The 15,094-nt window shown below is 42.0% G+C and overlaps 1 protein-coding gene across 1 annotated transcript in view; it reads right to left on the bottom strand.

The window, feature by feature from the left end:
• Positions 1–5,295, bottom strand: part of LOC137106032 (urotensin-2 receptor) — a 10,902-nt gene extending 5,607 nt beyond the window's left edge. Inside the window, exon 1 of the mRNA XM_067489026.1 lies at positions 4,125–5,295. Coding sequence (XP_067345127.1) covers positions 4,168–5,250 — 1,083 coding nt within the window. The 5' untranslated portion in view covers positions 5,251–5,295 and the 3' untranslated portion in view covers positions 4,125–4,167. The remainder of the gene's footprint in view (positions 1–4,124) is intronic.
• Positions 5,296–15,094: the final 9,799 nt, after the last annotated feature.

The raw sequence follows: 15,094 nt of genomic DNA on the forward strand, positions 1-15,094 counted from the left end.
GATGGAAGTCAGGCACAGAACTGTAGCTTGATTAGTTTTACAGCTTGAATCTCAGAGCACAAAAGTGCTATTTAGCTATAAAAATAAAAAACCTCCAGTTTCTGGGGATTTGAAAACTCAGCTGCTTGGATTGTAACAGTGCTTGAAAAAAATGACACACTGTTAGTGTGTCATTTTTAAAGGTCACATCTGGCTGTGAATATAACATATATAACTTATTACAGTATATTCGTTTTTGTCCCCAAAATGAATTCATGAAGTTTAATTTTTGTCTACTTTTATCCCTCTCTCTTATTTTGGCAAACCCGAGAAGCATTATTCACATCTGTTTTGACGAAACGTTCTGAGCATCATTTTAATGAGTGGGTTATTATGATTGGTCAGTGACACGCTCATGAACCCCCCAAACCAGCTGAAAAGCTGCTATCTTCACAATCACATCTTCAGTGGCCACTTTATTAGGTACATCTGTAGAATCTGATCAAATCCGACAAAGCAGCTCTGCAACGAATTCACATTTTTTAAAGTTAAAACTGTCAGAAAGGTGATAATTCTACCATGTGTTTATTATTGAGGTCAAAGTGGGTGGCGGAGTCGTTCTGCAGTGATTTATAAAAAGAGGTGGTTCTTATGTTTTGCCCACATCATTCATTTTAAATACGGTGAATGCATTAGATTGTACAGGTGAACCTAAAAAGTGGCCAGACAGTGTGTGTAATTGCTTTGTTTGAACTGTCCTTAAATGGCTACATACAAAATCACGACTGCCTCTAAAGGCCGTAACAGAAACACAGTCTAGCCTTGAGATACATGGAGAGAATGCACCTCACTAATTACATTTTTTAATGCTAGTATGAAGTTTATTTTTGCCTTGTTTAAAACAAACTGTCCATTAGATGTTTAAAGTTAGGACTAAATGTACAGCTTTATTCATTCACCCAAAACCTGTTACAGTGTTGGTTAGAATGATAAAAGGTGACCCATTTGTTTCATGTCTCTGATTTCTCTGATAGCATTACAGTTTTAAAATACAGCAATCTGGCTCAAAGATGAACCGATTGTTCTTGCTAGGAATTAATAAATGTTCGATTTCTGTATACAACCATAAGCAGATAAGTCCCACACAGACCAGATTGTATCTGGAATTTTCTTAACGGAAATGCTGCAGACTCCCCACAGTCTGCGGGGGAAAAAGGAAAAAGTAAGAAGTCAAATCCATTTTTCCCAACATTTGTGCTGTGACATTGTGAAGCACCAGAGCACTGGCTGTAATAAATGTATGTATTTATGCACCAGTTTGTGACGTTTTACTTGCAAACACACACACACAACGGTGCAGGTCATTGGTTTAATATTAATATACATATTATTTGTAAGGAAAGAACACTGAGGTCTTTTATTTTCTGTTTATGTGTGTGTGTGTGTGTGTGTACGTGTGTGTGTGTGAGAAAGAGGAACACACACCAGCCATGTGCAGACATGCATAATATTACCATACATCTCACTCTATATACCTATTTTGTTGTCATATCATTCCCAAGTGATTACAGGGATACAGCAGATGGTTGTGCAAGCTGCTAAAACGTAAGTCAGAGAAAAGCTTCCTTTCAGTGAGAGCTTTCTTAAACCCTCATGATCTCTCCATAAAACAACAAACTCCAAAAAAAAAACACACATTTATGCATCACTCATTAGTAAACTGTACCTATATACTCATGTTCTCGTCTAAGTCCTTCGCTGTTATGTGTGTGAAAACCATATAACACAAAGGTCGTTCAAACTTTCCAAATGTGTCATCACACTCATTCAGATAAGTAGGCCACAGTTCAGCCAGTGAAAAGGCCGCACAAAGCCCAGTTGGAACTGCTCCGTCTGAACTGTAGGTGGTTTTGGTTCTACGTTTACCACAGTAATGGTGCGCTTGCCTCTGTGGGAGGATGTGTGAAAATTCAGTGAAAGCAATTGGCCATGCAGGTGGAGTGTTTTTTTTTTCGTCTCCTGCCAGAGAAACTCCTTTGAGGTCCAGGTGTGGGCTCAAATCAGTTCCCCAGAACTAAATTTGGTCACATCGCACAACACCGTCTGAATTTTTCTAACTTTAGGATGACTACAGAAATAGCATTTTTTTTTGTGTTTGAATTAGTGATGTGATGGTAAATACAAAGAATAACTGCTAGTACAGGACCACCCATGTCTGAGGGTCTATTAGCAACCAGGCAATGACAGCGCAGGCGTCAAACAGTCACTCAACCAAAAGCTCCAGTTCACACCAGCTAGTTTTTACTCGTCCATTAACTGTAAATGCTTATCCTGTCCAGGGTCTCGAGGGGACTGGAGCTTATGCCAGATGTCTTTTGGCAAGAGGTGGCTAACACTCTGCACAGGTTATCAGAAAGGCTGAAGCCTGCTGGGATTCATACCAGGGAGCTTCTAACTATAAGGTGGGCAGTGCTAACCACACCACCACTGTGCTGCCCAGTTGGTTTTTAACAATGTGATTAATTGTGATATTTGTAGGAATAATTTTACTTTAGTCCCACATTCTCAACTGTAGAGGGGCCCGGCGTCACAGTCGATTTCTATATGTTAAATACAAGAGCTGAGATGGATGATTTGCAGTTTAAAACAGGACTGTAAGACAGGAATGTAAGAACATTTGCTGAAGTACTGTAAAGAATTAAAATTTGGAGGTACATCTATTTTAGTTTCACGCTGCCTCTTTTTTTACTTTAACACCCGTAAATGGTGTTTGTCCCCACCCTGTCATAAGACCCTGCTGCAAAGTTTTCTGTGTCTATATTCTATGTTTGCAACAGTCAGTATGTGTAGCCCTGCAATATTACATTTCTGATGGTTTTTGCCTACTTGTACAAACAACCTACTTAGTTGTATTTTACAGCAGGAAGTAAGGCCTTGCTCAAGGGCACCACAGTGGTGTTGATGGGGGAAGGACATGCACTGCTTTTATTTTATTTTGTTTATTTTATATTTTATTACATAATTCCAACCAGTTCCCCCAGTAGGGGGGAGGGTGGCTCAGTAGTAGAGCATTGGATTGGAATGCAGAATGCCATGGGTTAAAATCCCAGCCCACCAGGCGTGGCCCCACGCAGCCACCAAGGGCGACCCTGTTCCCGGTCCCAGGCCCGGATAAAATGGGAGGCCTGCGGCAAGAAGGGCATCCGGCATAAAAACTAATGCCAAATCAAAGTGTGGAACATATTCCACTGTTGGGACCCCTGAAGGGACAAGCTGAAAGCCATTGATCCCCCAGTATTAAGGCTGGGCAGCTAAGAAATTGTGGCATAGTGGCCACACTGTGTCTTAGTAGAGCACTTCCATGTTCACTTTAGAGCATGTCATTTGCTCTTTAATTTGATTAAAGTGTTGGAGGTTATACTTCTACTTCAGGCAAGTACTTAGACTTTTACTTAAGTATCGAGTTTTCACTGCCTGTGGTTTCAAAGCACCTTATGTAGTAATGTGACACATTTTGACACTTTTGCTGCTTAGTGACTAATGAAGCACTGTGAGTAATGTGTGAGTATAGTTTCGAAACAGCAACATTAGGACACGTGTACAGGTGGAAGTGCACATTCTTGAGATTTAATCATTAGGAGCAGACTCCTTGTTCCATTCTTTGAGGAAGTCTCATTCACACATTAGTGCTTCAAGTTCTGTTGTTAGACATGAGCAAACAGGAATGAAACAGAAGTTGAGCAGAGTCTATCTTAGAGGAAACGGTTCAACAGAGAGAGGGATCTAAAATTATTCTTATTGCCTGTAATGATGTACATCAATGCTGAACAAAAACCCAAAGTTACATGTAACTTCTTGCTCTTTAAATCCCAGATGGCCTGTTTAATTAGCACAGAGGCCTTGTGTTTAACACAGCCTTGTAGGATCAGTTCCTCCACTGAGAGTGTGGAAGTGATGGAGTGCATCAGAGAGAAGTGTGAAAGTGTTGTTGCGACCCGGTGGGGTGCTTGTGGTATTTGTCCTTGCAAGTAAAAGGATGACTTTTTTTTATAACCAGAGAGGACTCAGATAATATCACCACGGCACATTTTTAACGCAATATTCAGAACATGGGCCTGTATGCACCGGCAGAGGTCATCACCCACCTGTTGTGGTTCCAAAAAAGCGTTCTCTTCTCTCCCACGTGGCTCACCTCAGTGTCCCCATAGCCAAGGTCTCTGAGTGGAACTCAAACTGATTGCTGGAGGATGCAGACTTCCCCCAGGAGTAGAGGCTGGGTGGCCGCTGCTTAAACGAGGAAGTGTACCTGTAGAAGCTCCTGTGCCGGTTCTTCAGGTACTCCCTGTAGTTCTTGGTGAGCAGTGTGTAGAGGAAAGGGTTAATGCAGCTGTTGCTGTATGTGAGACTCGCCACCAGGTAGTTGATGCAGGTGTGTGTCTGTGAGGCCAAGACCAGGGGCTCGGTGTAGTACAGAGGTAGCAGCTGCCAGATCCAGAAAGGCAAGAAGCACGCCCAGAACACCAGCACGATGGTAAAAATCATGATCAGCACTTTTTGTTTGGGTGAGCGCTTGTTGCGCCTGTTGATCACGGAGTTGCGTTGGGACTCTAAGTAAGTGCGGGCTAACCTGACGTACAGGTAACCTATAATAAGCCCCGGTGCCATGATGCTGGTGCCGAACAGGACGGTCAAGTACACTTTATAAGCCATAGGTGTCGAGGTGGCTGCGCACATCCTCTTGAAACCCCCGTCCGGTGTGTTCTTGGTGGTCTGGGTAACCATGATCATCATGGGCACGGTGAGGACCAGAGAAAGCAGCCACACACCCCACGCCAGAGCTTTGCGGTAACTCTTGGAGCGTCTCACCGTGTCCAGCGGCTTGGTGACGGCCAGATAGCGCTCCGTGCACATGACGGTAAGGGTGAAGATGCTGGCGTGCATGGTGAGGAGGTCCAGGCTGAGCAGGATGCGGCAGCCCACGTCCCCGAAATACCAGTCTTTTAAGAAGTAGGTGGACACCACGAACGGGATGGTGGAGAGGTAGAGAAGGTCCGCCACAGCCAGGTTGATGATGGAGATGTACATCGATGTGGCGAAGCGGATCGAGTGGCACATCACCACCAGCGTGTACACATTCCCCGACACTCCGATGATGTAGACAACGGAGAGCAGCGTCCCGAAAGTTGAGGTGATAACGAGTTCATGATCCACGGTCCCGGAACCTCCGACCAACGGCGGACTCGCGTTTAAATGGAAAGTCTTATTATTCATCGCTTGCTGCGATATTATTATTTTTTTTTTTTGTGCTCCGCGCTCTCGGACGGTGCCGGAGAAGTTTGGAGAGACGTTCACCGGCGCAGGTTGTGTCTTGCGTATCCGCCGCGCGCCGCTCACTGCTTGCTGCTCTTTGCACCTGACGTCACCACTCTGGAGATGTATTCATTAAAAATATTAAATACCAAAACGTCTCACGAGTGCAAACCGTAAATAGCCTGCTGCTCAGCTCGGTTCCAATGGAGGAAAGCCGATTCGCGGCGCAGGGTGGATGGGATGTGTTTATGCAAGAAGGACTGGTTTACATGTTTCACCAAAGGGTTCGTGCACACACTGACCATGCACCTGAAGCTGCAGCTGGGAATTCGTTAATTAAAGCCTCAAACGAGTCGGTTTTACGCACAGACATTATCTTTTATAAAAAAAATCACTTTTCCTTAAATTAATGTTCACTGTGTTATTGCTGGCTTGCAGTTGAGACTGAAATCAATGACTTGAACCAGCATAGATCACATGCGCTCACATGGTGACGGCTTCTGATTCTGTATTCTTGTGGCTGTAAGCCAGTCTGCTCCGCTTCAGCACGATCATAATCGGGATCTTGATACAGTCATGCAGTTGTGGAGGAATTTCACCTAAATGTTCTTAAAGATTCTTATCATTTGATGCAGGGATGTTGAAATGTCCTAGTAATGTTGGATAACGTCAGTCCTTCTCTTTCACAGATGCAGAAATACTTTTTATTTTATTTTCAAAGACACTGTTGTATAAGATATAATACACCAGCTCTTTTGCCATTATATTAAAAATCATTTACTGGCGATTTTAAGCATCACTGCAACCACTAGGTGTGTTAATAACCAAAAACTACAGCAGGTCAATTTCCTAACAAACACCCGGATTAATCATAAAGCTGTTCCTTTATTGCCTTATTTCATTTCATTGCCAGACCTTTTTCTCCTGGATTCCTGCTTGGCTTCCCAGCTAACAGGAAGAAATAGTTTTTCTCAGAGAATGCAGGTGTCCCCATTCTCATCCATTCACAAGTAATTGATACTGTCCCATCCACCCTTAAAGCCACATAAATCTCTCTGCCACAGACAGTGTCACAGTTTGTGTTTCAGCTCAGGATCAGAGCAGTTCTGCAGCCAGAAATATAACAGTCATTAGTTGGGTCACATTGAACTGAAAGTGCAGTGGGAAAGGTGAGGGCGGTAAGAGAGGTGGCAGTTAACACTGTGTCAGCGTACTCTGTTTCTGTAATGTCTGTTTTCTGTTGCTTGTCACATTTCCAGTCCCCCCACCAAACACACATAACTACTTTTGCCAGACAAATTGAATGAGATCGCACAGGAAATGACTTCCAGTAGAAAATGGAACCCCCCCCCCTGTGCCCTGATACAGCAGGTGCATTGCAGGAACCCTTGAACTTCCTGATATTGTGTGGTTCTGCACTTGTCACGCATATCTTTATGAATAACAGGACTCAGATAAATTTGAATATCATAAAACAAAAATCAGACCAGGTCTCCTTAAAGGGTTTTGTCATGCTGGTTTCTCCCTGGCCGGAAATGCTGCTGACGACAGGAGATGTCAAAGCTGCAGATGAGCATGGATGTTGTGACAAACACAATGCAATTCGAGTCTAAATAGAATGTACAGATGTGTGTTTAAAAAGCATACTGTTACATTAAAAGGCTATTAAATATGGGATGTCAAAATGTGCAAGATGCAGAGTGGTATACTGTAATTGCAATATATTAATTATAAAGTTTTGTTGTAAAAAAAGCACATTTATATCATGAAAATAAATTGCATGTCCTTGAAGTGTAGAAACTGCACTAACTAAAAGTATATAACGGCAATGGATCAAATTCATATTTGCAATGTGAAAGTGGCCACTCATAGTGATCAACCCTTAGAAGACAATCAGTGGTGGACTGTCTGAGGGGGCAGGGGCGAAAAAGTACAGTATGAGGGGCACCTGAAGCTTTCTAGAGAGCACGGGGTCAACCGGAGGCCATTTTATCTCGTCTGGTCTTCTGCAAGTGTACTTCAGAGGGCACGTCATCATGTTAGGGGGCACCTTAAAGGGCACTTTATTGTGTCTCCTCTACTCATGGCACCATCAGCCCTGTAGAAGCAGTGGGAAGCTGTACTAGTGAAAAAGCTCTGAAAATCTACCTGCACACTACCTGCCCCCAGAACCTGACAACAACAACTAGCTGGTGAGGACATAAAGAGAGATACTGTATTTCGCTTAATGAGTGGGAGACTGAAATATAAATGAGTTGTACAAGCAAATTCTACAAGAAAATGTCAGGGTATCCATCTTTAAACAGAAGTTCAAAGGTAGATCATGCAAAAAGACAACAACAACAACAAAAACATCAACACAAACATTTAGTTTAGAATGGTTAAAGCAGAAGAAATGCAATGTTTTGCAAAGGCTGAGTCAAAGTCCTGCACTTATTGTATGGAAATGCTTTGAAAGGACCAGCAGAAGGTAACCGACATCCATGAGCTGAAGCTGTCCTAAGGAGGAAGGGGTTAGACGCCCTCTAAGCTGATAAACAGTTCTGGAAACATTTAGTTGAAGTTATTGCTGCAAAAAGTGATGTTATGTTATGCCACACACAATATCATTTTACACAATAAATGTCTTGTGAAAATCTATGAAAATTTGTTACGGGTTCATAAAGTTTTAAACCACAGAATCACACTGTGGTAGACTGGACTTCTCACATTGTACATGTGTACACATGACACATGATGAATTTATGTACCATTTGTTACATTAGACATGTTCACATTGTAATGTTTGTAGAATTCACACTATGTATGTTTAATGGATGTTATCAATAAATATATTAATGGGTCTGTTTTATCAGCTCAGAAATATTGGGTTGCTGATATTTGTGTATTTTCTCGTGTGAAGATCAGATCACATTTCCTGGTCAATTTATACAGAAAACCAGGAAATTGTAAATCCTGCCGTTACTATATGAATTCAGCATGTCTGTGGCTCTGAATGTTGAGTGGCCATTTACCAATCGTGGGGTCGGTGGTTCAATTCCTAGCTCCTGCTGTCATATGTGCATGGTACTAAAGCCAAAGTTAATCCTGGTGGTCAGGTGTGTGTGTGTGTGTGTGTGTGTGTGTCTGTATGGGTAAATGCTGTAGAGATTGGGTAGAGAAGTGCTATCAAAGAGCAGAACTTTTAAAGTAAGGTAATTTCGAATGCCAATGCAAGTGGAAAATGTTTCAACCTGTGCCCGAAAATTCTTTGAAACTGTTTCATACAGTAAACGCATTTCAGAGTTCTACTATAGTTTTTTTTTGACAGTGGCAAACATTAGAGCAGAAGAAGTCATATTTGCATAAGTAACATGAAGTGAAGGTTTGCACCACCTTCCGTCTCTTCTTTACAGAAATAACAGCTCCACTACATGATGTAGTGACTCATTACAGCAAAATGTCTCCCAAAATGCCACACGGGAAAAGAACCTAAAAAGAAATTCATTCTGGGCATGGGGCTATTCAAAACCCATTCTTGTATAAGCAGAAACTTAATAATTAATATTCACTCCAACTTATTTAACTTTTCTCCTTTTTCTTATAGGATGGACAAATTCATCCACTTTTTCCTCATGTAGAGTCACAGAAACTGCTAAGGGCTGTGTTGTAATGCTGATGAGAATATTTCACGATAAAAGCCATAACCCTGCAGTGCTGGAAGTAGTTAGAATTAATGCACTTTAAATCCCACAGCCTCACAGATATGGGAAACGTACAGTGAGTCACAGTAGCTAAATTAGAGGGATAATATGTATGTATTTGTCCCATATATGAAAGCCCAAAATGATTTGAATGGATGGAATCAAGATGCAAGGTCAAAAGAAAAAAGGAAGGGAGGAGTGGGAGGTGATGGAGGAACGCAGGTGAGAGTGGAAAGATATATTTTTGTGGGGTAGAAGAAGGGAATCGTCTATGTCTGCATGAATGAGAAGTGTGAGGACACAGGTTTCTGTCTACAATGTGCCCAGTTGGTCTTGGTGCAGTTAAAGCCAGGTTCTATTTTCATATTTTCAGGAACTAGAAGTCATTTGCAAGAGGTCCAGCGTTCTGCAAGTTAACTCAGAAGCCAGGAAGGATCCACTTATCATACATGTGCAATTATGTAAAAACACACCCACCCCCTACCCTTCCAAAAAAAAAATGCCACAACAGCATCATGAGCTGATAAAATACCACGTCATCTGTTTCTTCTCAACTGGCAACTTGGAACATCTGCTGTTTGATCATGCTTAACCTGTGTGTGAGTGTAACAGCCTCAGCCACAGATGGAAATGAGATAAGGTGAGTGATACATTATTAACACGTTGGACTCATTAGTTCAATAGCACGTTTTTATTTTTTTTTCTTTTGTTTTGGGATCATTGCTCTGTGAGGGGGCTGAAGGTCTTCTCTATGTGTGTGTTGTGGTTCTGAATTGTAAATGTGTACATGCTAGTAATTATGTAAATGTAATTTGGTCAGGAAAAGATGCTTCATTGTATATTTTTAGTTTGTCAAAACTTAGTGCTTGGATACTCATTTTACATAACTCTAGATTTACATTATCCAAAAAAAAGTGCCTGTGTGCATCTTTTTCTGTTTATTCTTAGTTCAAGTCGATTCTGCATACTTAGTTTCCATAGTGATATCGAGTATATTTTTGTCTTACCGTGTAAACAGCTTAGCCACCAGAAGACAAAAACCTCAGACTTGGCCTCATTAAGAGTGGCAGAAAAAAATAAAGAGGGGGTGTGAGTGCATGTGAGATGTTAGATGAATTTAGCAGCTCTGGGTTTACGTTGGTGTTGGACTTCTATTTGGCTGATTGCAGTTAAACACGAATCAATTCTCATTTCTTGTAAGTGTCAGGAAATGGGGTAATTCTGCTTCTTGACCTAATTTTCAACATGCACTTTTGTGGCGAGCTGTTGGGGGCCCCAGACAAGAGCAGCAGATATTTTATTTGTGTTTTTATAGAGAAACAACCACTCAAATAGAAACTAATTTTCATGAAAGGTACAAACACAGCTGTGCCAATCAGACATTTACTGGGGTTTAGGGGTTAAGGGAAACCTGTGCAAGAATCAGGAAAAAATGGAACCCAAACACCAAACGCCCAAAAATGTGGATATTTCTGATTTACATACTGTGGCTGTATAGTTTCTTGTAAATTGTCTTAGTGAACATCTTTCTACAAGTTACATTTGCACTGATTTGGGCATCGTGAATAATCGGTAGCACATCATTTCCATAAAACAACTCGCCAGTTTTTACCTAAAATTACCTAAGTGCCATATAACATGAGAAACACCGAGCTTTACATTTGCTGGTAAGTATTGTCAACAGGATCAATGGGCCTGGAGGAAAAGACACCAGTCTGATGGAATCACATTTAAGCAGATTTTAAAGCAGGAGCAGCAAAAATCCGCTTGTGTGGTGTTCTTGGCAGAACAACAGAAGCGAAATGACTCAAGAATGCATTGATACAAGAGGACTGGAAGTTAAATTGAATGAACTGATTTTACATTAATGACATGATGGTAGTTTTAATTCTTAAGGAATCTGGAAAGGAGTATGCAGTAAAATCTTATACGTCTCTGTTGGTGTAAGGCTAAAGAAAACGTGGTAAAGGTTGACCAACGAACAGAATAATTCCATTTCAATTCAATTCAATTCAACATAGCCCCAATTCACAACAAAGTCATCTCAAGGCACTTTACAGAATAAAGTCAAGACTATAAAGTTGTATAGAGAGAACCCAAAAATTCTCCCATGAGCAAGCCATAGGCAACAGTGGAGAGGAAAAACTCCCTTTAACGGAAGAAACCTCCAGCAGGACCAGGCTCAGGGTGGACGGCCAACTGCCTTGACCGGTTGGGGTGAGTGGAAAGTGAAGAGAGAAAAGAACAGAGCAACAAAAAGCAACAACAAAACATCGGGCAAGTTGGTAGGACCAGTAGCTGGAAGACACACAGCTTCAAAGCCCGAGGACACCTGCAGAAAAGGACAGAGAGAGGGAGACAGAGAAGGAGAAAGACAACTACAGTCGTGACAATTGTAGTGTGAGAGGAGAGGAGAGAGGGTCAAGAGGAGGAAAGGAGCTCAGTGCATTGGGGGGTGGGTCCCCCAGCAGTCTAAACCTATAGCAGCATGACTATAACTAACTATAAGCTTTATTAAAGAGGAAGGTTTTAAGTTTAGAGTTAAAAGTAGAGAGGGTGTCTGCTTCCTGAATCTGAACTGGGAGCTGAATCATAAGTTCCTTGAAAGAATATGGAATTTGTTCCTTAACCAAATGGCTGGAAATTGGAATGAATATAAAAATGTAGAGAAGCTTTGCTCTAACAGCAGCTCAGCGATGTGGATCTTGGAGCCACAAAAGCCCTTTAGGAACAGGTCCCCACTGCTCTCTCCGCCACAAACTCTCAGGTCCCCTTCTCCCACTGTATCAGAGAAAAGATGGTCCTGTCTCTCCAGGAAAATGTTGGACAGGGTCATGCTGAAGGCATCCTGGTGAAGAGGCTCAACTGCTTTGCAGCAGACAGGCTGAACACCATCAGTGATGTTGCAGCAAAACAGATGTGTACTGTTCCAGTTGTTTGTTTTTGAGTGTTGCAGCCTTTTTACAGTACAGGTTTATGTGTTATTTTGCCTTGACATTACTTGTTTTCAGAGTATTTATTCTGCAATAAAGATGGATAAATCTGAGAGCGTCTCAGTAAAGAGAGAAAATGAAAGCCACATTTGTTTAATTTAATTTGCTGGAATTGTGCTGGTGGAAGTGTTGCGCTTTAAAGACCTTCATTGGGGAGGCACATACTGTGAGGGTTTTTGTTTAAGGACCCAGGTTAGGGGGCTCCGAGAGGAGGTATGATGGTGAAGGGAATTTATTACAACAGAAAATCACTCCAAAAATGGAGGACAGAAAGGGCACAAATAATAAGCCAACACACTAAATAAAAACTGTGAAAAGGGACCTAAGTTTTGAAGCTGGAGTGGGGGAAAAATAGGGCTGAAGCTGAACAAGAAAACGGCAGAATGCGTGAACTAAAACAGGGGAAACTAATAACAGTGCCAGGGACAACAGAGAAACCAAAATACAACAGGACTGATGTGGAATGGTTAATGACAATGATCTAGGGGTGTGCATGTACAGAGACTGATCAAAAACAGAGATAACAATAAATCAAATATACAGAGGGCAGGAATACACAACTAAGGTGAGTACTTAACAGAAACTGACAGGCAGACATTAAGTAAAGACCAAACACTGACAGCAAATTACCCAATGCTGAGCAGAGGCAGACAGACAGGGATACACAGACAAAACCTCAGATGGTGAATATTGCTTAGGAGATGCACCAGGTAGGGTGTCAGTTGACCTCAAAAGTATGGTCAAGAACTTAAGAGGCTTGGGAACAGGGGAGGAGGCGGCAGGCTCGGAAACAGGGGAGGTGCAGGAAGGCTCGGGAACAGGGGAGACGGCAGCAGGAGTGAGAACATGAGAGGTGCCGGCCACAGGCAAAGCATCAGCAGGGATGGTCCTCTCTGAGTTGAAAGCTGAGTTGAACGGGCAACAGGCGCCATCGACCTGAACGGGCCCCTCTGGACCACAGGTGCCTTCAACCCGACTGAGCACAGGCGCAGGTTCAGACTCAGTATTGGCCAGCTCAGGGGCAGAAATAACCAGGTAGTTGGCTGGGTGGGGGCAAGAGCTGCTGAATGGTTGGCTGACTTAGGAGCGGGAAGGACGCTGAGCCTGGGGCAGGAGTAGAAACAGGTGAGGTGTTGGTCAAACCAGAGGCAAGTGGAGGTGAGGCGTTGGCCGAACCAAAGGCAGGTGCAGGGGCAGGACCAGAAGAAGACCCAGGAGGGCCGTTGACCACCTCGAGATCAAGTGTGGTGCCAGCCCACTCAGGGACAGGTACAGGGACAGGTTCAGAAACAGGCGGAGCATCAGCTGACCCAGGAACAGGTAGGGTGACAGTCATCTCAAGAAAAACAACATGTTAACAGAAAATGCCAGGTCCCCTGCCTACTCAGAAACTGGGAGGCGTTGGTTAACGGTGGGACAGAACAGGAGAGGTGTCGGCCAACCTAGGAGCTGCCTCAGGAGTGGTCTGGATGGTTCTTACCAGAGCTGAACTGACACTGAGGATTTAACATTACATGAATGGTAAACTTTAGTCTCTGTGGACTGGGACCATGTCAAAATTTATTTTAACAAATTTAAAATTTTGATTTAACAAAACGTGTCAAAAAAAGTCAGTTTTACTGGGATTATACGCATTACTTGCACAAAGTTCCTGTAAAACACTTGTTTACTTTGATGTTATATTGAAAATGTACTTTTCAGGCCAGTCTATTGATACTGAACTAAACAGCTTTGACAAACGACTGACTCTGTAAATGTTTAGTTGGAGTCTCTATTGCAGAATGGTACAGAGAGGGGGAAGCTCAACTATGGGAGAAAAAGACACAAAGGTAATGTCATGCAGTGGTGACATACAAATACATGGAGAGCGGAGTCCTTCAGCAGCATATGTTTATAGAAGAATAACTAAGAGCGGATTCAGAGTCATGTCAACCAGCTCTACCTGTAAGTTATAATGTTTTAAGTCTTGTTTTGAAAGTAGACAGGGTGTGTGCATCCTGAATATGAACTGGAAGCTGGTTAAAGGGCGTAGCCTGATCCAAATGTAAAGATTCGGCAGAGTATTACTGGAGGCCAAAGCTAAAGTCGCTATATGGTTAGACAGCTTATTTCTGAGGTTTTGTCTAAGTTTAGAAGCATGGAATTATAGGATATTCTGGACTTTGTCTTTAAGGCATGCTTAAAGTTTGAATAATTCATTGTTTTTTATCTGGTTTTGCAGATGAATATACTGTAGCTGGGTGTCATTTGCTTAGCAACGGAACCTTATGGGGTATTTTCTAATATTGTTGTCTAAAGGGTGAATAATATTGTTCTTCGCAAAGAGCCCTGTGTAACTCCTGAACACAATTCTGTGTGCATGGACGATTATTAACATAAACCTATTTGGATCTATCTGAATGGTTTAAACAAGTCTACTGCACTTTTAATCCCAATGACATGTCCACGTTTCTGTAATGTATCACATAAAACATTTCTGTAAAATGCTGTGATCTAACAGGAGAATAGAGATGCATACATTCGCTGCTAGTTATTACAATAACTAGTTATTACTGCTCACGTTGTCACATAATAAAAAGTTAAAAGAAATAAATTGGATATTTGTCCATAATAGGCTAAACACAAGTGTGAAGATTTTTGACTAAGGGTTTGATTACAGCACCTATAAAACTTACATAGTCTAATAAAAAGAAACTGATGAAACTTGCCACAGTAACTCAGATGTATTGAGGAAGATTCACTAAGAGCCCAATATAAACACGAATGCAGCAGCAGATGGTGGAATTAGATTTTGAATAAGGCTCTGTCTTAATATGTGTCTGTTATGAAATGTGCTTTAAATCAAACTGCCAAATGTCATTTAAAAGTGTACGATAGTTCTCCTCACCAGTTACTGGGCCTGATAACGCTTCTTAGATGACTGTACAAAGCCAGCTGTTAAATTCTAAATTAAAACTTAATTTCACTTGGATGGAGACCGAAGCCCATTGTGCAAAACCTGCAGTGATTATGAAGCAGCACTGTGACGTACAATGAATTTCAATCTGAACTGACAATAATGTTGTAACGTATTGTATCAAGCGTCACCGTTGTCATAGTCACATCATCACCTTATTCTGGCTGATTGGG

This window comes from Channa argus, chromosome 20 (genome assembly GCF_033026475.1).
Source record: "Channa argus isolate prfri chromosome 20, Channa argus male v1.0, whole genome shotgun sequence".
Lineage (NCBI taxonomy): Eukaryota > Metazoa > Chordata > Actinopteri > Anabantiformes > Channidae > Channa > Channa argus.